The sequence below is a fragment of the Morus notabilis genome, unplaced genomic scaffold (genome assembly GCF_000414095.1).
Source record: "Morus notabilis unplaced genomic scaffold, ASM41409v2 Scaffold99, whole genome shotgun sequence".
Classification (NCBI taxonomy): Eukaryota; Viridiplantae; Streptophyta; class Magnoliopsida; order Rosales; family Moraceae; genus Morus; species Morus notabilis.
In genome coordinates this window covers 929,984-949,745 of record NW_010362482.1, presented here as the reverse complement: position 1 = coordinate 949,745, position 19,762 = coordinate 929,984, and the positions used below count along the sequence as shown (strand labels likewise).

General features: G+C 32.8%; 3 protein-coding genes across 3 annotated transcripts; all 3 read right to left on the bottom strand.

Annotated features, from left to right (window-relative positions):
• Positions 1–954: 954 nt before the first annotated feature.
• Positions 955–3,720, bottom strand: LOC21410310 (F-box protein At1g70590). The gene is made up of 4 exons (XM_010102088.2): positions 2,998–3,720; positions 2,646–2,779; positions 2,217–2,399; positions 955–1,612 (listed from the first exon to the last, which is right to left on the bottom strand). The coding sequence occupies exons 1-4, from the start codon at positions 3,524–3,526 to the stop codon at positions 1,433–1,435; spliced, it is 1,026 nt and encodes a 341-aa protein (XP_010100390.1). The 5' UTR covers positions 3,527–3,720; the 3' UTR covers positions 955–1,432.
• A 6,346-nt stretch (positions 3,721–10,066) lies between these two features.
• On the bottom strand, positions 10,067–11,158 carry LOC21410309 (cyclin-dependent protein kinase inhibitor SMR6). Its single transcript, XM_024168223.1, has one exon. The coding sequence runs from the start codon at positions 10,632–10,634 to the stop codon at positions 10,272–10,274; it is 363 nt and encodes a 120-aa protein (XP_024023991.1). The 5' UTR covers positions 10,635–11,158; the 3' UTR covers positions 10,067–10,271.
• Positions 11,159–14,059: 2,901 nt separating this feature from the next.
• On the bottom strand, positions 14,060–18,783 carry LOC21410308 (glutamate--glyoxylate aminotransferase 2). Its single transcript, XM_010102086.2, has 14 exons — positions 18,402–18,783; positions 17,562–17,758; positions 17,369–17,434; positions 17,147–17,264; positions 16,885–16,966; positions 16,691–16,778; positions 16,397–16,555; positions 16,066–16,239; positions 15,838–15,969; positions 15,362–15,427; positions 15,208–15,272; positions 14,769–14,860; positions 14,494–14,650; positions 14,060–14,373 (listed from the first exon to the last, which is right to left on the bottom strand). The coding sequence occupies exons 2-14, from the start codon at positions 17,676–17,678 to the stop codon at positions 14,244–14,246; spliced, it is 1,446 nt and encodes a 481-aa protein (XP_010100388.1). The 5' UTR covers positions 17,679–17,758; positions 18,402–18,783; the 3' UTR covers positions 14,060–14,243.
• Positions 18,784–19,762: the final 979 nt, after the last annotated feature.

Genomic DNA, 19,762 nt, shown 5'->3' with positions numbered 1-19,762 from the left:
CTCAGTAAATAAAAATAAAATGGTAGAGAGAGGAGAGAGAGAATCAGAACTCAGAAAGAAGGAAGAAAAACTCACTCGACACAAAAACATGCCAAGAGGAATGAAAGGACTGAACATACCAACCAACCAAACAAAAAACAAACAAACCCCCCTCTTGAAACCTCCTTTTTAACTCGGATGATTGACTCGGTGTGGACTCCTGACACTCCACCACGTCGATCTCGTCTTCTAATGGTGCAAGGATTCACTTTGAATGCTTTAGTGGGTTGGCATTCTACCTGTGGGATATGATATGAAACCGAGAGAGATACTGTAAATTGAGATCCCGTTTATTTTATCGATTTTAATTTAAAATTTAAGTTTTACTACAGTAAAAAACTTTCAAAAACAGTCACATTTAATTTTTTTATTATATTAAAAAATTCTTACGTAAAATCATATCTCACTAAACAGACCATGAATAACTGGTTGTCTATTCAAAGGAAAAAAAAAAAAAAAAAACCTGGTTGTCTAAATACATCTGGAATAACTTCGCATTATTTTTTTCTTTTTCTTTTTTTTTTCTGGTGCTGATTTATATATATATATATATCCATATATATATATATATATCCAGAAATAACGTAAACTTGCTTGCATTGATAAAACGCAATAAAATAAACAGGCTTAAAATACTTTTTGTTACATATCTCTAAAGGCCAACTCACATATTGGTTACTTGTAGCCACCTTGCGATTTTTCTTGGCTAACTAACTTAAATTGGACTCGTGTTTTTCTAGATGTTCTAACTCGTTAACCGTCACCCTCCTGCTGTCTTCTTACCATTTATTTACCTTTTGGTGACGTTGACTTTAACTCACGAACTCTATATATATATATATATTATATATGGTCCTATACTATCATGTATTTCATCACATCTCAGAATAAATAGCATTTTTCTTGGAAAAAAAGCAACCAAAACAATATATTTTTTTCTTTCATAGAGTATAAAGTATTTCCCAGCACTTCTTGAGATACAATACACCTCAGTAAAAGATGATACAACATGACAGCTTCTGCAGCCACATCTGCTACAAGTGTTAAAAATATTGGCAAAGCTCCAATGGAGTAGGACCCCCGTCAGCTAAAAACCAAAATTATAACCTAATCATCAGCATTTATGATAACCTTGCTGAACGGCAGAAGCCGAATATTTACAGCTGAACACTTTTACAGAGAGCAAGATAGCCTTGAGCTGTAAAACAAACGAAGATAAAACCCGTTTCACTCGCGGCTAGAAGTCTTTAAAACATGAAGACTGTCCAACCAACAGCTATCTTTGTCCCTTTTCGTTTAAAAAAGCATCCAGAGGAACAACAAGACGACAACAGGGGAGGTTTGAAAGCAGCCTGAGAACACAGATTGTGGTAATACCGATTATGCTCTGATACTATGATACAGCTCGGAAAGATGAAGGAAAAGCATGCCAGTTGTCTGCAAGATGCACGACACGATCACGTGATGTTGCTGATAATTGTTGGAGAATCACATTCTTGACATGGGCTCCTCCCGTTTCCCCACCACGGCTCGCAAGTTCCAGGTATACTACAGCTTTAAGCATTTCTCCTTCCTGCCCAACAAGTATTACAATACAAAAAACAGTACGAAACTCAAATCACCCTTGCTATTCTTCATTTTTTTGGGACTTTCCCTAATAAGCCTCTCTACCGGTAGTGCCAGTTTCTAATTGTTGGATCTTGTCAAAATCACATTAGATTAAGAGCCCGTTTGTTTTAGGTGTTTAAACTTATAGTTTTGATTATGCTGCAGTGTTTTCCTCTCACGAAAAATTTAAATTTCAAATGTCAGAATCAAGAATCACTGGATTGAACGCATGAACCAAACGGGTCCTAAAAAAGTAGGTAAAACAGACAATTTATGATATAGATCTGACGTAAAAAACTACTGTTCATTCTTTTTTTTTATCCTACTAGAGAAACTCCCTTGTTTTTTTAAGGGCAGATCTTCGACTTACTCACAACCAATAAGACAAATTCTTGGAATAACCAAATTAATAATTAAACAAACATATCTAAAATGCTTTTAAACATATCGTGAAAAGCCAGCAGATTTTAAACTTTCACTATCCTACAAAGCTTAAGTCCTAGTTTACTCTAGGCTTTAGTTAAACTAGAAAATGAAATTTTACGTGCTTATTGTTATGTAACACGTACAGAAAAGAGAGCAAGCCCATGCTCAACTTGAGCTTTAGTATGACCGCAATCCGCTGCCCGCTTCATCCATTTTCTTCCTTGTCGATGACTCCGAACCAAACCTTCCCCAAAGGAGTAGCACAGAGCCACATTATACATGGCACGAACATACCCACCTTCCGCCGCTTTCATGTACCATCTAGCCTGTTTCAGTAGAAATCTTATGAGAACCACTGCCAAATAAATTATACAGAATAATCAATTCTCAAGTAAATAGTACTGCCACCCTAACAACTTAAGATCAAGGAATATCTTCATGGGCAATTCAATAATGAGTGATTGCATTACAACTTTACAATGCGCCTGAATTCGAAAGAAAAAGTCCATTTCTGAAACAATACTGAATGATTAAAAGAAATTTTTCTTTCGAAGAAAAAATGAACTCCATACAGCTGCTTGAATATCGTTATCCACCCCGCGGCCGTGGTGCAGACACAGAGCAAGCTGGTACTGAGCACGAGCATGGCCTGCCATGGCGGATTGGTACAGCCATCTAACAGCTTCTTTCGGATTCGAAGGTTCAGCTACAAAGATGATGACTCTAATTAGAACAGGACTGTAAAACCAAATAACAAGATTACTAATCTTAAATTCCAAAAAAAATAATAAACACTAAAATATTACCAAATTGACCAACTGATATTATCAACTAAATTTCAACTTAAAATTGTTTTGCATCCTATCAGCTAAATTGCCTTCAAACAAAAATAAGTTAGATTCTTTGCGGAACAAAAATAGAAACCTTGCAAATAAGAAACCCCCAAATTGAACTGTCCAGAAGGATCGCCAAGAGACGCGGCTTTCCGATACAAAGCGACAGCTTTCTCCTTCTTTCCAGTCTCCCAATAGAGAAGACCGGCGTCGACCATCGCAAGAGTCGAGCCACGACTCGCTCCCTTCAGGAATGAGTCGAGGGCCTTCTCCAAGTTAACCCTAACGCCGGCTCGGCCGTGCTTGAACCGCTTCCCCCACCGCAGCAGCACCATCGCCTCCCTCAGCGGCCGCAGCGCCTCGCACCACGACCGGCACACCAGCGACGCCGCCCGCAGGTTCGCCGCGCCGAACGACGCTGCGATCTTCGTCAGAACGTCGTAAGGGAGATCCGAGAAATCGTGGCCGTCTCTTGAAGGCAGCGGCGATCTCGATGATGGGAGTTTGCTGCTCCGGTGTTTCCTCGAGCGCTCGGCCTCCTTTCCGCCGTTGATGCTCGGCGGAGGGAGGACGGAGAACCGTGAGCCGTCCGATCGGCACGGCCAGGTCCTTTGTTTCATCTTTGTTTCCGCTCAGAGTCCAATTGAACGGATTCTGGAAAACGTTTTTGCAGCTCGGCGAAACGGCGAATGGCGGTGACCGATCTGGTTTTGTCAAAATCAGATTTTATTGAAAGTGAGATTGCTGTACTGGGGAATGTCCCACATTGATTCTCTATAGTCTTCCCTATCTATTTTAACCACAGTCTCCTGCATTTTACTTGTTCTCAAATAGCAATACCCTGTTCCAGTCTAATTCACGCGATTTTTGTTGTCCGTTCGTTAAGGTTGTGGTGGTGGACGCAGAGCTTGAAACGAGTTTTGAGCCCAATGGACTACTTTGTACACTGATTCACTTGTCCGTTGGGCTAAACTGAACGGGCTTAAGCATCTTAAGAATATGCTAAATTGCAGGGAAATGGTAGTAAATACCCTATTTTTAAAACTAAATTAAAACTATTTGGGCCTCGTTTGCTTCGCGGATTCGAGTTTTCAATTCGAGTTGTTATGTGATATTTTCTGAGAGCTTTTCACTGTAGCAAAAAAAGTTAGATGTGACATTTTCTAAGAGCTTTTTTTACTGTAGAAAATTAAAACTGAAAATTCGAATCGGTGAAATTAACAAGTCCTTGAAGTAAATAGAAGTTTAAGTGAAAAATAATTTTTTTATTGCTCGTAAAAAAAAAATTATTTGAAAATAAATATTTTTACTATCCGTAAATGATTCATTTATTACGTGCATTGCTATTTATTTTAAATAGTTGTTAAAATACATTATTTACTTAATTTAGATGAATAAATTTGCTATTTACTATATTCTTCTTAAATAGTAGGGAGTTATTCTAAAAAACAATAATAATAATAATAACAAAGGTTATGAGAAATTTACAAATTCTACTTTTTAAGTACCATACTTACTAAAAACACCCTTTTAAAAAATTTTACTTTTTGACTAGTTCTAGTTTAAAAGGTAAAAATATATGGGTTAATATCAAGGAGTAGAGATAAAAGGGGGTTACATTTTAAGGGATATTTTTAAAAATTGCCCATTTTTATTAAATTAAGTAAATAATATATTTTAAAACAAATAGTAGTTTACTTAGTAAACGAATTTATGGCTAGTAAAAACATACTTTTCATGTAAATTTCTTTTTATAACTAGTAAAAAAATTACATGTAAATAAATATGTTTTTAGATTTTTTACCATGTAAGTTATTTTTTACCAGTCAAAAAATGGAATGATTCATGTACTATGCAAACTGTTATTTACTTTAAATAGTTTTAAAATATGTTATTTAGGGTCCGTTTAGTTTATGTGTTTAAATTATGATTCATGATTATGACATTTGAAATTTAAATTTTTTATAAGAGAAAAACACAGTAATAAAACTAAGAATTATAATTTGAACTACGCAGAACCCTTAAACAAACGCACCCTTACAATTTAATTTCAAAATATGTTATTTACCACAATTTCCCTACGGTTAATATGGAGTTTGGGTCAGATGGCGTTTGGAAAAAGGTTGCGAGTAAGTATTGACATTTACATTGGAGAGAGAGTCTTTTATTCCAGTGGTGATGCAAATGTTTTTTGTTTGTAAGTTTCTTTATTTACTTTTTTCCCCTAAGATTTAAGTTCCTATTCGTTTCTTTTAATATTGGAATAGAGAAAAATAATCAATTTGGATCATATAATAATATTTTTCTACTGTTCTTTCAAATAATATATTACCATTAAATAATTTATTATCTAATTGGTCCCATTAAAGTTCTTTTTCCTAATAAAATTAATGTGTCCACTTTAATATTTTTTTACCAAAACTAAATTTTTAAGAAAATAGTAAAATAAGAAAAGAAATTAAAATTACAACTTAAATTTTTTTACTATAATATTTTCTCTCATATAATATTTATTTTATAATTTAAATTCTCAACTCAAGTATCCTGTAACTCCAAAGAAATACATTCACCCATCAAAAAGTTACAAACAGAATACGCCAGTGCTTCCAACTAGCACTAGCTATATAACAGGGTAATTATGGAAAAAAAAATTATTAAAAAAAAACTTAGAATTGTCATTCCTCCCATACAAGGAAGGAATGATGATTTATCCAAAATGGGTGAATGACCATTCTTTTTGAATGATCATTCATTTCTTATAAATCCAACTAAACATTAAACTATAATTTCATTCCATTATATTCCATTCCTTTCCATTCAACCAAACACACCCTTAATATTATAATATCATAATTATATAATAATAATTTTATTATATTATATTACATTTTATATATTATAATATTATAATTATATTAACAATTTTAATAATATTGTTATATTATATATCATAATTATATAATAATAATTTTATTATATTATATTACATTTTATATATTATAATATTATAATTATATTAACAATTTTAATAATATTGTTATATTATATATCATAATTATATAATAATAATTTTATTATATTATATTACATTTTATATATTATAATATTATAATTATATTAACAATTTTAATAATATTGTTATATTATATATCATAATTATATAATAATAATTTTATTATATTATATTACATTTTATATATTATAATATTATAATTATATTAACAATTTTAATAATATTGTTATATTATATATCATAATTATATAATAATAATTTTATTATATTATATTACATTTTATATATTATAATATTATAATTATATTAACAATTTTAATAATATTGTTATATTATATATCATAATTATATAATAATAATTTTATTATATTATATTACATTTTATATTTTATATTGATAGATAAAATATTAGTGTTATATATAGCATAAGGGTAAGTTTGTCAACATGAAAATATTCATGTTCCATTCCAAAAAAATTTTAAAAATACAACTAAACAAATGAATCAGTTTTTTTTTTTTTTCATTCATTCCATTCTTATTACCATTTTTATTCTCATTTCTATTACTATTACCATTCTTTCACTGTAACTAAACGCACTCTGAGAATTTTTAATTTTTACAGGATATCCTCAGTAAGGACATTTTTTTATTATTATTATTTTTACTTCCTACTTTGATCAACAATATGTGAATATATGTATAGGCGGAGTACTTTCATAATTTTGTGGTAGTTGGAATTATCTTAGCTAGCTAGCCTTGATCGCACCAAACGACATATTTTTATTATTATTATTATTTTTAATTCCTAGTTTGATCAACAATATGGGAATATATGTATAGGCGGAGTACTTTCATAATTTTGTGTTAGTTGGGATTATCTTAGCTAGCTAGCCTTCAAATGCAACTAGCTAGCTTTGCAGATAACTTCTCTCTCTCTCTCTCTCTCTCTCTCTCTCTCTCTCTCTTCTTTTAGGGGTGGGGGCTAAAAGGACGGTGGGCGATTAATGAAGTTGAAATGTTGACCAAAGACTGGGCAATAAGAAACAAGATGGGTCCAGTCAAAGTCGCCGGTGGACGGGTGGAGTATTTGAATTTGACACGCTGCACATTGAAACCCATTGGCCTTGGCAGACCCTTGTTTAAGTTGTTCGGTTGTTCCCCAATGCCCACCCAACAAAGTATTGTGGTAGTTTTTGAAGCACCCAAAAATAAAATAAAATAAAATAAAATAATCAAGAACAAACAATTGTTGTCTCGTTGCCCTCACAAGAACAATATCTACCCTTACGATTTGAATGAATTGGCCCCCCACATGAGAGCCAATCCTTGAGTTTGCCACTGGCTTAAATCATATATGTAATATATATATATATACACACACACACACACACACACACACACACACATGTATGTATGATCTTTTGCATGGTTCATGTGGTGAAGTTTACTCTCTGATCAGAATCCTTATGGTGATCTTCAATTAAAGATTCTAGAGAGATCAGATTCCATCTTCTTAATAAATTATTGCACTTATGTTTTTAAAATTATTTTGTAGCGTGGTTCTCACACTACCGCTCAATCCAAATATGATCCACTAGCAAGCATATTCTTCCACACTAACAAGTAACAACACAAGCTCTTTAACAATTATTCGCTCCTCAAAAATGTTAAAATAACACCAAAAGCGCACAAAACTTTAGTACTAATTGTATGTGATTGCTGCCATTTGTTTGTGATCCTCCCTCCTAGCTCCATGTGGTTTTGCCGATAATGGGGTTTCACTTTTTTACAAGAAAAAAAAGAGAGGGTGTGTTTGGAACTCGTTCTGAAATGATTTTATTTTTTTGTATGAAAATTGAAATGAAAACGCTTTCAACCTCAGAGAGAAATTATTTTTAAAAATGCGTTTAGTAGTTTTATTAAGAGATTATTTTCAGTATAAAAAAATCTATTAATGTCTCGAGAGAGGAGAAAACGAAAAAAAAAAATGAAAAACGACTAAAAATTATTTTTCATTTATCTCTCATTTTACACTAAATTAAAAAATTATTTTTATTTTTATTTTTATCGTGTCAAATATCATTTCTCTCCTATTTTTATTTTTTCTTTCTAAAAAAAAATATGAAAAACAAAAATAAAAACAACTCCGAACTCACTCAGCAGAGTTTTATTAGTTAGTAACCTAATCCAAAAATGACCCACTACGTGCCAAGTAGGATAAGGGCAGGGCACTGTTAGACGTGTTGAGAAACCATTGCCTTGAAGACAGCTCAGATCCCGAGACATACTTTTGTTTAATGAAGAAAATAAAGGCTGAGAGATTCGGTAAACCTCCCCTTGTCACACATCACACACACACACACACACACACTTGCTGAGCCAATTGTTTGGCATGATAATGCACATTCTCCGCTTGTAAACAAATGGGGTTCTCTTTTCGTTTACCTTTTGAGATAAACATTCCACTATAATATTATTACAAGACCCCCAATATTATATTACGTATAAAAAAACTATTATGTCAAAGTGATTTTGTCAATTATTGGTCCAGGCAAAGGCTTGAAACTTGAAAGTCATGTAATAGTGATTTACACAAAGAGGAGAGAGAGAAGAGGACCATTCAAGTGGCATAGGATTCTAATTATCTCCCTCCTCTTACCACATGTGTTTTGTCCTTTTATTCATGAGCCATCAAAAAAGCGTTACAGAGAGAACCTTCCCACTATCATCATAAGCGTCCGAGGTGGATGGGGGGGGGGGTCATGGTTGTGGAACATAATTTGAAAGGCCAAACTCCTCTAACGAGTCTAAAGACGAGACGATGGTAGAGAAAAAAGAGGAATTTGGTGCTATGGCTAAGACCGTTAATATATGAGAAACATATCGAGCGCGTTTGGAACTCGTTCTAAAATAATTTATTTATTTTTGTATGAAAATAGAAATAAAAATATTTTCAATCTCAGATAAAAATCATTTTTAAAAATACATTTAGTAATTTTTTCAAAAGATTATTTTCAGTATAAAAAAAATCCATTAATATCTCTCTCTCTACTCAAGAGATGAGAAAATGAAAATAAAAAATAAAAAATGACTAAAAATTATTTTTCATTTCTCTCTCATTTAACATTAAACTAAAAATTTATTTTTATTTCTTTTTTTTTTTAATTATACTAAACGCTATTTCTCTTATGGTTTTATTTTTTTAATCCTAGAAACTCCATAATATGTGGGGGTTTTCTTTCTTTTTTATTTATTTATTTTTTAGTGAGTCAATATCTATGCTATGAAGAGGCAGTTTCATCACCCATCTTCTTATCTACTTACACGTCGAAAAGGATAGAACCCTTAACTTTTTGTTTGATAACTTTTTGGCTGCTTAGCTAGATTTGATCTGCATGTGTCACTCTTACGCATGACAATGAACAGTACTAGTACTAGTACTACTACTTGTTCACAAAACAAGATCACAGCATAACGATGAGAGAGAGAACAACACCGTGGAAATGAACTCCAAAAGTAGAAAATAAAGAACATGATGAACATGATCATCACCATATCTCTCAACACTTTGGCTGTTTAGTTAGCTCGTAATTTGAATTTTTAATTTGAGTTGAGATATAATTTTATATAAATTTTTTTATTATAATAAAAAAATTAAATATAATTTTTTTTGAGAATTTTTTACTGTAATAAAATTTAAATTTTTTTTTTAAATGAACTAATTTCATTCAACACGAACAAAACTTATTTAAAAAATGATTTATTATAATGGTATGTCTAATGTATTAGTAGGTTAAGTTTTTTATCATTAATTATTTATATTTTTTTAATTTTTATGTGATTTTATACACATATTTAACGAATAAAAAATTAAAACTATGGTATGTTAACCCTATGAGAAGAGAAGGTCGCAATAAACAAAACAGTTGAACCACAAAAAAACAAAAAAAAACAAAAAACAAAAAAAAATCCCTCCAACTTGAAAATCTCCCCTCAAAAGATGGTATTTCCTCAGGTTGGTTTTGCCCCATCTTTGATCTCACAAAACGAACAAAATAGGGGGAAAAAATATGCATATATAATTATATATATGCAGAGAGAGAGATGAGAGATCTTATCATCATGCAACCAAATTAGGCTAACCAAGTTGGGCGCAGTGTTCATTTATTCATATAACGTATATATACATAATAACAAGTCACAACTCATCATCTTAAACTTTCTACCAAGGATCAAAAACCAAGATTTATAAGCCTAAAAAAAAAAAAAAAAAAAAAAGACTACGAATTAAGCAAATTAAGTTAACCAAAAAAAAAAAAAAAAAGAGTACAAGATGAGCAATATTCCTAAAGTTAATTAGCCCTTTCGACATGGCGTTTAAAGACGGTCTCCAAGTCAGGAGGCGTGAAGAACTCCCTAACCGCACCGTAATTGCACTTACGCGAAGCCTTCCTCTTCCTCGGCGCCGGCGGACACGTCAACCTCGTAGGGATTCTCGACTCTTCTCCGGTGGGAGTCGTCGGGGAACAGTCTTCTTCTCCGTCGTCATCTCCGCCGCCGTCGTGTTGATCGCGCTCCAGCCGCGGAGATTTTGTCTTCGTCGTGTAAACGGGCTTTAACGGAGCCCGTAACGGAATTCCGGCGATGACCCATTTTTTTGTCGTCGGCTCGGCATCCAAGGCCGCTGCTAAGTCCAGTTTCTCTGAAAAGCCCATATATTTTTTTTAAAAAAGAAAAGAAAATCTCTGAGCTTGAAAGTCGAAAAAACTGACGCGTTTCAGGTAATTATAACGAGGAAGCTGGGGATAGAATAAGGGAATAAAGGAATAAAGCTAACAGCTTTTACCTTCTTTTTTTTTTTTTTTTTTTCCTTTTGTTTCCTTTTCTCTATATGATCAGAAAGCAATGAAACTGAAACCAGAAGGAAAGATAGTAAAAGCCGGTAATGAGCTTGCTAGCAAGCAAAGATGAAAAAAAAGATGGGAAACAAGAGAGAGAGACGGAAAAAGAAAAAGCTTTTTGAGTAGTTTGTGAGGGAGAAAAGGAAACAGAGGGAAAAGGAGAGTAAGATACGGTTTTAAATGTAAGAAGAGAAGGAAATAAAAGGAAAGGAAAGGAAAGAAGAGTAATGTTTGAATGGGTTTTCTCCCTGTGTATTTTTATTATTAGTGTTCCAATCAGAAAGAGTCAGAGGAAAAGGAAAGAACCCGAGGAAACGCGTGACGTAAGCAGGGGGAGATTAAAGAAGAAGACTAAATAGGAGAGAGAGAGAAAGAGGAGAGAGAAAGAGTGGGGTTGCCCGTGAAAAATAGTAGACCGCGGGCAGGGTGTGATTGACCTGGATTTTGGCGCCTAGTTTTGAGGGTCTAGGGATCACCAACAGTCCTTAATTATTCCTTCTTTTTATAGCCATCCAAAGTCCTTCTACTTCTATTTTCATTCTTGTCCCCATTGCTTGAATTGGAATTTATGTCCGTTTAATTTGTTAATTTAAATTTTTAATTTAAATTAATATGTAATTTTATATGAAAATTTTTTAAGTCAGAGGAAAAGGAAAGAACCCGAGGAAACGCGTGACGTAAGCAGGGGGAGATTAAAGAAGAAGACTAAATAGGAGAGAGAGAGAAAGAGGAGAGAGAAAGAGTGGGGTTGCCCGTGAAAAATAGTAGACCGCGGGCAGGGTGTGATTGACCTGGATTTTGGCGCCTAGTTTTGAGGGTCTAGGGATCACCAACAGTCCTTAATTATTCCTTCTTTTTATAGCCATCCAAAGTCCTTCTACTTCTATTTTCATTCTTGTCCCCATTGCTTGAATTGGAATTTATGTCCGTTTAATTTGTTAATTTAAATTTTTAATTTAAATTAATATGTAATTTTATATGAAAATTTTTTATTATAATAAAAAAATTAAATATAATTATTTTTTAGAATTTTTTACTGTATTAAAATTTAAATCGATAAAATAAACGAGACATTAAATAAAGACTTTTCACATTTTTCATTTTTTATCTCCATTCTCTCTCATTTCCTTTTCTTTATTCAATGTATCAATTTTAAACCGTTAAATTTTATGTTTTTCTTATTTCCGCTTCTTATTTTATAATTTAAAAGTATAAAAATTGAATTCAGACATATTGTTAGATGTATAATTATTGAAAAGTTAGTGCATGCAATCACTCATTTTAGTGTAATTTAATCGTATTAAAAAGTTGAATTATTAGTAGAAATATTTACAAGAGAAAGCTGTTTATTTATTTTGAATTTTCTCTCTTTTTTACTTTCCTTTCTTCTTGATGATGATCACGTGTTTGCTGCATCATCTGAAATTCCAGATTCTACAGGTGCTTCTCCTAGAAAAATATACACACACAAAATGATATCGTCTTCTTGATTGCTACTTAAAAATTGAAAATCTTTTGGGATATGAACTTTAATAATCTTTATTCGAGTACTAATTAGTTAAGACGCATGAAGATATGGTCATTAGATTCCTCGTTCTATTTCTTAATCGATAATTTTTTTAATAATTTCTTGAGAATACCGGTGTTTTTTATTTATCAGCCGTTAAATTTGTATTATTTTTTAATATGATTTGATTTTTTTATCAAATTTAATACAAAATCGATGGCTAATAAGTAGTATTTTTAAAAAAGAAAAAATATCAGAGAAAGTCCTATTTTTTTTCTGAATACTATTTTCTAATTGAATTCTTAGATACAAACTAGATAATTTATATAAATTATTCGAAAAGAATTATCCATTTGTAAAGTAAGAGTATTTTTCTTCTCATTAATTATCATCCAATCATTACTAGACTATTTGATTTGATTTTAAAGTGGACTTAGAAAAATTACTATTCAAGATAAAATTAGATCAAATTTCAAAAGTTAAGGTAATGTTATATATATATATATATTTTTTTTTTTTTTAAATCCGAATAAGAACATACTCTGAGTTGAATTTTACGTTAAAGATGTGAACTTTATGCGTGTCGTGAATCACCACTTCATGTCTTTTGCAATCTCAGAACAGGAAACAGAAAAGTACTACACTTTGCTTTGTATGAGTGGAAAATGCGTAACAAGTTATGGCATGTGAAAATAGAGAATCGTCACTTTTCCTTCAATCTAATAAGCTGTGATGTGGCATTGGTCCCTTAGCTTTATATTTATTTTGTTTTTTAGGCTAATGATTAAGACATAATTATGCCCCCAAAAAAAAAAAAATCATCCTTTTGTTCGCGGCATGTGACACGCCAATTCATTTTTGCTGAAACATTTTATTCAATCACAACTATGATTTTGCATTTTGAATAAACTGCTTGGCAAGAAAGAGGGTGTAAGAAGGAAAGAATTTAAAAAGGTACTTTTTCTTTTTTTTTTCTTTTTTAATTGTTAGATATATCGCATAATAAGTTTGATGCTTTTTAGATTTTATTGCAGTCCCATGAATCATCATGGGGCAGAACAGGAACTATATGTCAGTCTTGCCATCTCATGGTTTTGGCAGATGTGGGAGTGATGTTTCTTTCAGCTTTACCTGTTTCTTTCAACCAAACAGTACATTTATAGGCAGATTTGATTTATTTTACTAATTTAAATTTAGTATTTAAATTTTATTACAGTAAAATTTTTTAAAAAATAAAAATTTAAATAAACGAATTAAACGTTCCATAATTTTTGTGAAGTGTAGGTACAATGTTGCCCGTAATACACTCACAGGTCGGAATTAATCAAAACTTGGTGGGAGAAAAAAAAAAGGAAAAAAAATAGATTTTTACGTTAAAGATTTGAAAAAATAAACTACATTTTTGTATAAAAAAATTATTTATTTTGTATATTTTTATTTTGATATAATTTTAACTAAATTCAACAGTTAAAAATATGCTTTTATCATTACAAAATCTTATTGTATTTTTGAAAAAAAAAAAAAAAAAAAAAAAAAAAAAAAAAGAAGAAGAAGCTCTTACACCATCCTTCTATGATCAAGGTTATTTGGCTTTACCAAATTGTTTCTATTAAAAAAAAAACCAAATCTCCTCGAGCAAGAAACTTGTCCCTCTTTACTAAAGCCTCTTCTGAAGTAATGGATATTCTCAAGTTAATGCGCTGTTCGTTTTGGGTCTTGCATGCATTCTAGATCAAAGTTAGAATTTAGTCCCTCAACAATTTATAGTAAAGGTTTTGAGATAGATACATAATAAAGACAAATAATGTGTGAGGACAGTCTTCAACAGAATGAGGTTTATGGACCGATTGAGAAGTATAAAATAGCAAGAAAATGGTGGGGATAACTATAAATACAACTTGATTTTGAAGGATTTTTCACATCCTTGAATAACCTCTATGGTCTTCATATTGCTCCATGAACTCATCATTGAACTTCTTGAAACTCTCCATGATCGCCGGCATGTCTTCCTCCGCTGGCAAGATGGTTGTCCTCAAGTGGAACATCCTGCATCGTGGAAAGTTAAACCAGTCAGACAATTACATATTTGATTGGTTAAGTACAAACCAAGCATCTAAATTTCTAGTTAAGAATAGATTAGAGAAGATTAAGTAATAAAGTTATTACCCTTCTTTCTGCCCAAAGCCTGAACCAGGAACAGTGGAAATGCCAGTGGCTTCCAGTAGCTTGAGACAGTAGAACACATCTGGAACTTTTCCGGCCCTTTTAGCAGCCTCGATGGCTTTTGGTGGCAAACGAATTTGCGGGAATGAATACATAGCACCTAAAACCAAATTTTCATTTTGTGATTACCACACCTTATATTCAGGAAAACCTTGAGAAACTATATGTGTGTGTGTGTGTGTATTCTTTTTTTCCAAGTCATTGTATAAATTTGTTACCTTCAGTGAAATTACAGACTACATTTCTGCAGCTGTTAAATCCATCAGTCATTATACTTGCTCTTCTCCTTAGTGATTCAAGGATCCCTTTGCTGCGCGTTTTACACAAGTCAATATCACTATTATTTGCGGCTCAAAGAAAATCACTTTTTGATATAATGGAAGATAAATGTAACAAAATTCAGATCATATCATGTCTTACTGACTTCGAAAATGAAAGAGGTAGGGAGATTTGATAGGTGCTTTATGAAAAATTGTTATGCATTAGAAGTAAATTTTTATGGCCAATAAAGTTAAACAGTAAATTTTGGATAAGCAAGTAGTCTTAGATCTTGGCTACGATCAACCTTCGAAATGAAAACTGTTTATTGTTCATTTCTATCCAACTAACAGAAGCAAAAACATTAACATATATGGAATTGAAATTCAGCTGGTATACCTTTCTCTGACATATTGCTCGTATGAAATATCTCCAGGCCTGGGAGGGTTGACCATCAAACCCAACTGTAAACGGGCAGAGAAGCGGAAAATTTCACACTAACATAATGGTTTTGAATGTAAATTGGCAAAATCAAGATTTAGATCTCACTCACAAATATCTGTGCAGGAACATTTGGACTCAGTGATATTGAGGACACCTTATAGATCTCATCAACTGTCTGCACAGCAACATATGAAACGAAATGGAAATGAATTGGTGGTCTAAACATAAGACAAATTTAAGAATACTAACCAGTTGAATTTCACTTCACAAGTACGTAAAAGCGTCTTGTAAGAGGAAAATGAAACAGATAGAAGGCTAAAAGATGTGCTAAACAAGTAGTGAATTTCCATATTAGCTAGCAATTATTATAACCTTGTAATCCACAGACTTCTCTTTTAACGTTCTCTTTTAACCTTCCTTTATGTAAATCCACAGACTTCTTAGCTTATTGTATTTATTCTCAAGTCTAGGTCCTATTTTGTTTCCACTTTCCTAGAAATTAGAAAAGAAGTATCTCAAATATCTAAAATCCCCAACTATCAAGAAGTGTATGAACACCATTTCACAAGGGATGGAGATACAAACCTCCGGAGGAATGTTGGTCATCTCAAAGTATCCACCACGCTGACCGCATTCACCCCAATATCCTTTGGACACAGTGTGGAAAGAAATGAGCTGGACCTCCTTGCTTATTGGTGGCCCCATATCCAGCAATACCTTCAATTTTTATCAGAATCCAAAACGAAAATTTTTTTTTAAGCCAGGAAATAAGCAACAACTCTTACGCTTGGCTCTAATGTCACAAGATTATACCTTTCTTGAACTGATAAAGGGACGCTCGTCCTGGTATATATTCTGCTGATAAACCTCATCTCCGAGCAATACTAGGTTTTCTTGGTAACAGAATTTTAATATTTCTCTCAAATTGGCTTCACTGAGACATTGACCAGTAGGGTTGCCAGGGTTTATAATCACCATTGCTCTCACCTAGTCATAATTCATTATAGATTTAGAACAGCCATTGAACACACCAAAAAGGAGTAAATAGGCAAACAACTATTTTAAGATGAAGTAATAATCAAGACGGGGACACTATAATTTAACAGCTAAATTCATTCTCTTAGGCTGTTCCAAGAATACTCACCGTTATTCCCTTAGAGCGAGCCTGTGCAACCGACTGCCGAAGGTCATCAACATCAAGACCCCAGTTTGCAGTCTCCTCTAGGTAATATGGAACAAGAGAACCACCAAATAGAGTTATTGCAGCCGAGTAGAGTGGGTATTGTGGGACAGGAACCAAAATCTGCCAGAAAAAAAGTGAAATTAATTTAAAGGGAGATAGAATTCCTACATGAGAAATCCTAAAGTAGCCAAGAAGAGACAATTTATATGAATAAAAATAAAGCTTTATCAAAAGAGATAACAGGTTGGCAGTTACCCCATCTCCTTCACCGCGAATGATAGTGTTTAACATCTGCATCACACCTTTGCTAGCACCATCCGTCAGAAATATGAGTTCAGGGTCGCTGTCATTCAGAAAATACAGCGAGAACACTTTTAGTTTACAACTTGAACCAGATTTAACAACTCTATTGTCTCAAAGAAGTTGGCAAAAAAGAAAAAAGTTATAACCTTGGATATCCATCACGCCTTCCAATGAACTCCGCGACTTCCTTCCTGATCCCCGGAACGCCTCGGGAATCACTATAGGCACCTAGTTACATGTAGATAGCGAATCACCATTCACTTTGGACAACCCAATAAAACAGTTTCAAAAATGCTATTCTATTGTGATAGTAGAAAGTTTGTCATTCAATACCATGCACACTAAGATGATTCACTCAAATACAAATACATGATAGTAAAGAAAACATGAGTTTAGATAAAGAGATACCTAGACCACCCGAAGTCAATGAGAGATAATGTTTAGCTCTTGCAATTGCATCAGCAGGGAAGAGAAGTCCCACATTAGGATCATCTAAAAGAAATGGAGCTTGGCACAGAGCAACCACCTGCAACAACCATTTATTAGTCAACACAACACCAATTCTACACACTAGACTTGCAGCCATTAGAACTCGAAACGAAAAAAGACCAATCAACTATTTTGCAATACCTGGCGAGGGAATGTCAGCGGCTTCTGTCCTAGTGCGTGAGGGTTCCCAACATTTGTGAAGATGATCTATGAATGAACATCAAAATTTTATGTGACAATGAGACATTAAACCTTGGAACCCTGGAAATTAGTCTAGCAATAATATATATATATATATATATATATATATATAGGATTGGATCTACATGGGTACCTTCTTTCCTTCCTTCTGGAGCTCAGATGCTCGAAGGTACAGTTCACCTCTGACAGCATATTGAGTTTTCTTTACGTTTTCATTGATTGACTCATAGTCTAACGCCTTCAGAGGCATGGTGATAAGCTTACCTCCTTACAAAGTATATTCTGATACGATTCAGGAGGTAAAGACAGCAAAAGCTGCTAGTTCCTAACCTGATACATTACAAAAAACAACAGAAATGTTTTTAAAAATATAATGAAGTCTTCCCTTGATACAATAGAATAAAATAAAATAAAATAAAACTATGAACGAATCAAATAGTTATAACCGATGTTTGGCATACACAGTATAACGGTTTATTTATATTTTTATTCTTGGACGTGACAAAATTTTCAGTGCAGCTATCAGGCAATGAGGTGAATACGACAGAGGCTAATTAAACCAAAATTATTAGAAAATATAAAGCGGGTGAATTTTAATCTCCTATATGAGCTATGAATTCAAACGATCAAAATGAGACCCAAAGTTAAAAAAACTTTTTCCAATAAGAATTACTGTTGCATAGCAATTAGTGGATGCACAACTACAAATATCCAATCAGCAACCATAAACAAGCATCATAAGACTATAATTTTATCTGTCAACAGGAAAAAAAAAAAAAAAAAAAGGTCTTTTCGGTTGAACACAAGAATAGACAAACCCAGATGCTAAAAAACACCCCAAATTTAATAAAAGAACCACAACAAGAGAAGCCACACAAATCCCAATTACAAAAGCATAAAAAGCCCACAAAACAAACTGAAGTAGAACCCAACTACAAGAGAAAATCGCTGAAATCTTAAACAAGTTAATTACCTTAGGAACTTCTCTTGGCGTCTAGTTTTGAGTTTCCCAGCCAGGTAGGAAATAGCAGAGAGAGAGAGAGAGAGAGAGAGAGAAGAGAGAGAGAGACTGACTTAGGCACGAGGCTGTGTGGGAATGTCAAGTTTCAGTGTTTTCCTGTTGTACTGTTGTCACATTAATATTGGGAGGGAATAATTATGTTATTTTTTCATGTGGCATTACGTGAATGCATTGGCAGCACCAGAGCCACTGAAATATCGCAAAAGGATTATTGGGTTCTTTTTTTTTTTTTTGAAAAAAGAAAAAAATCTTTTTTTTGCTCAAAACAATTAGAGCCAAAGGGGATTAGATAAACCCAGGTGTGGTGCAGCTTCAAAAGGGTGAGTTCTTGGTAGATAACGAGGCTAGCGAGATCTCCTCTTGCTTTGACACATTGGACGCTCTCACGGAGCCTTAGTGTTGATATTTGATTGCTGACTTTTCCCTATGTTATGTTTGGTAGGAAATAAAGAAAATATGATAAAAAAAAATATAAAAGTGATGAAAAATAGTAATGATAGAAATGAAATTGATTTTTTTTTTTTATGTTATTTGGTATGAGAAGATGGAAAGAAAATAAGTTTACCTTCACTTGTTTGGTATTGTAAGTTAAATTAGAAAGAAAGAAAAAATCTTACTCGTAAATTACTTTTATACCCTCAAATTTTTTACTTGGATGTTGATAGAGAAAATGATAGTTTAGTAACTTTGCTCACTTTAATGAGTTGTCCTTATTTTTCATCTCATTTTCTGCCCACTTGTGAAAAGAAAAAAAATAGTGGGGCCCACATATATTATTTCCACTCTATTTTCTTTTCCTTTCTCTTTTCTCTCCTACCAAACAACTTACATTTTCATTTTTTCTCTCAAAATCCATCTACCTTCTTCATTCCTTCTACTTTTCTTTCCTACCAAACATACTCTTATACTCATTCTTGACCATAGGTGGCCAATTTAGGCATGTTATGTTTTTTTTTTTTTTTTCCTTTTTTTTCTTTTTTTTCTTTTTTTTTCTTTTTTTTTCTTTGCATGGTTATTTGTCTATTGGTTTTTAGTGGGGTCCAACTTTTGGTTAAGTTAGTCATTAGTGACTAATAATAATTAATTGATTAACGGAGCACTTGATTTTGGCTTATGTGATGATGAAGATTAATGATGATGTTAATAATTCAACAAAAAGAGCAGCCTTTATGGGAAAAGTAAAGGGGAGAAAAGGAATAGCAAACTCTTACGGAATGCAGTAGAACTGTGGTATCACTTTGAATAACATATCGCGCAATATTAAGTTTAGGATTTAGATAATGAGTAAATGAGTTAGTTCGTTGGAATTTAAA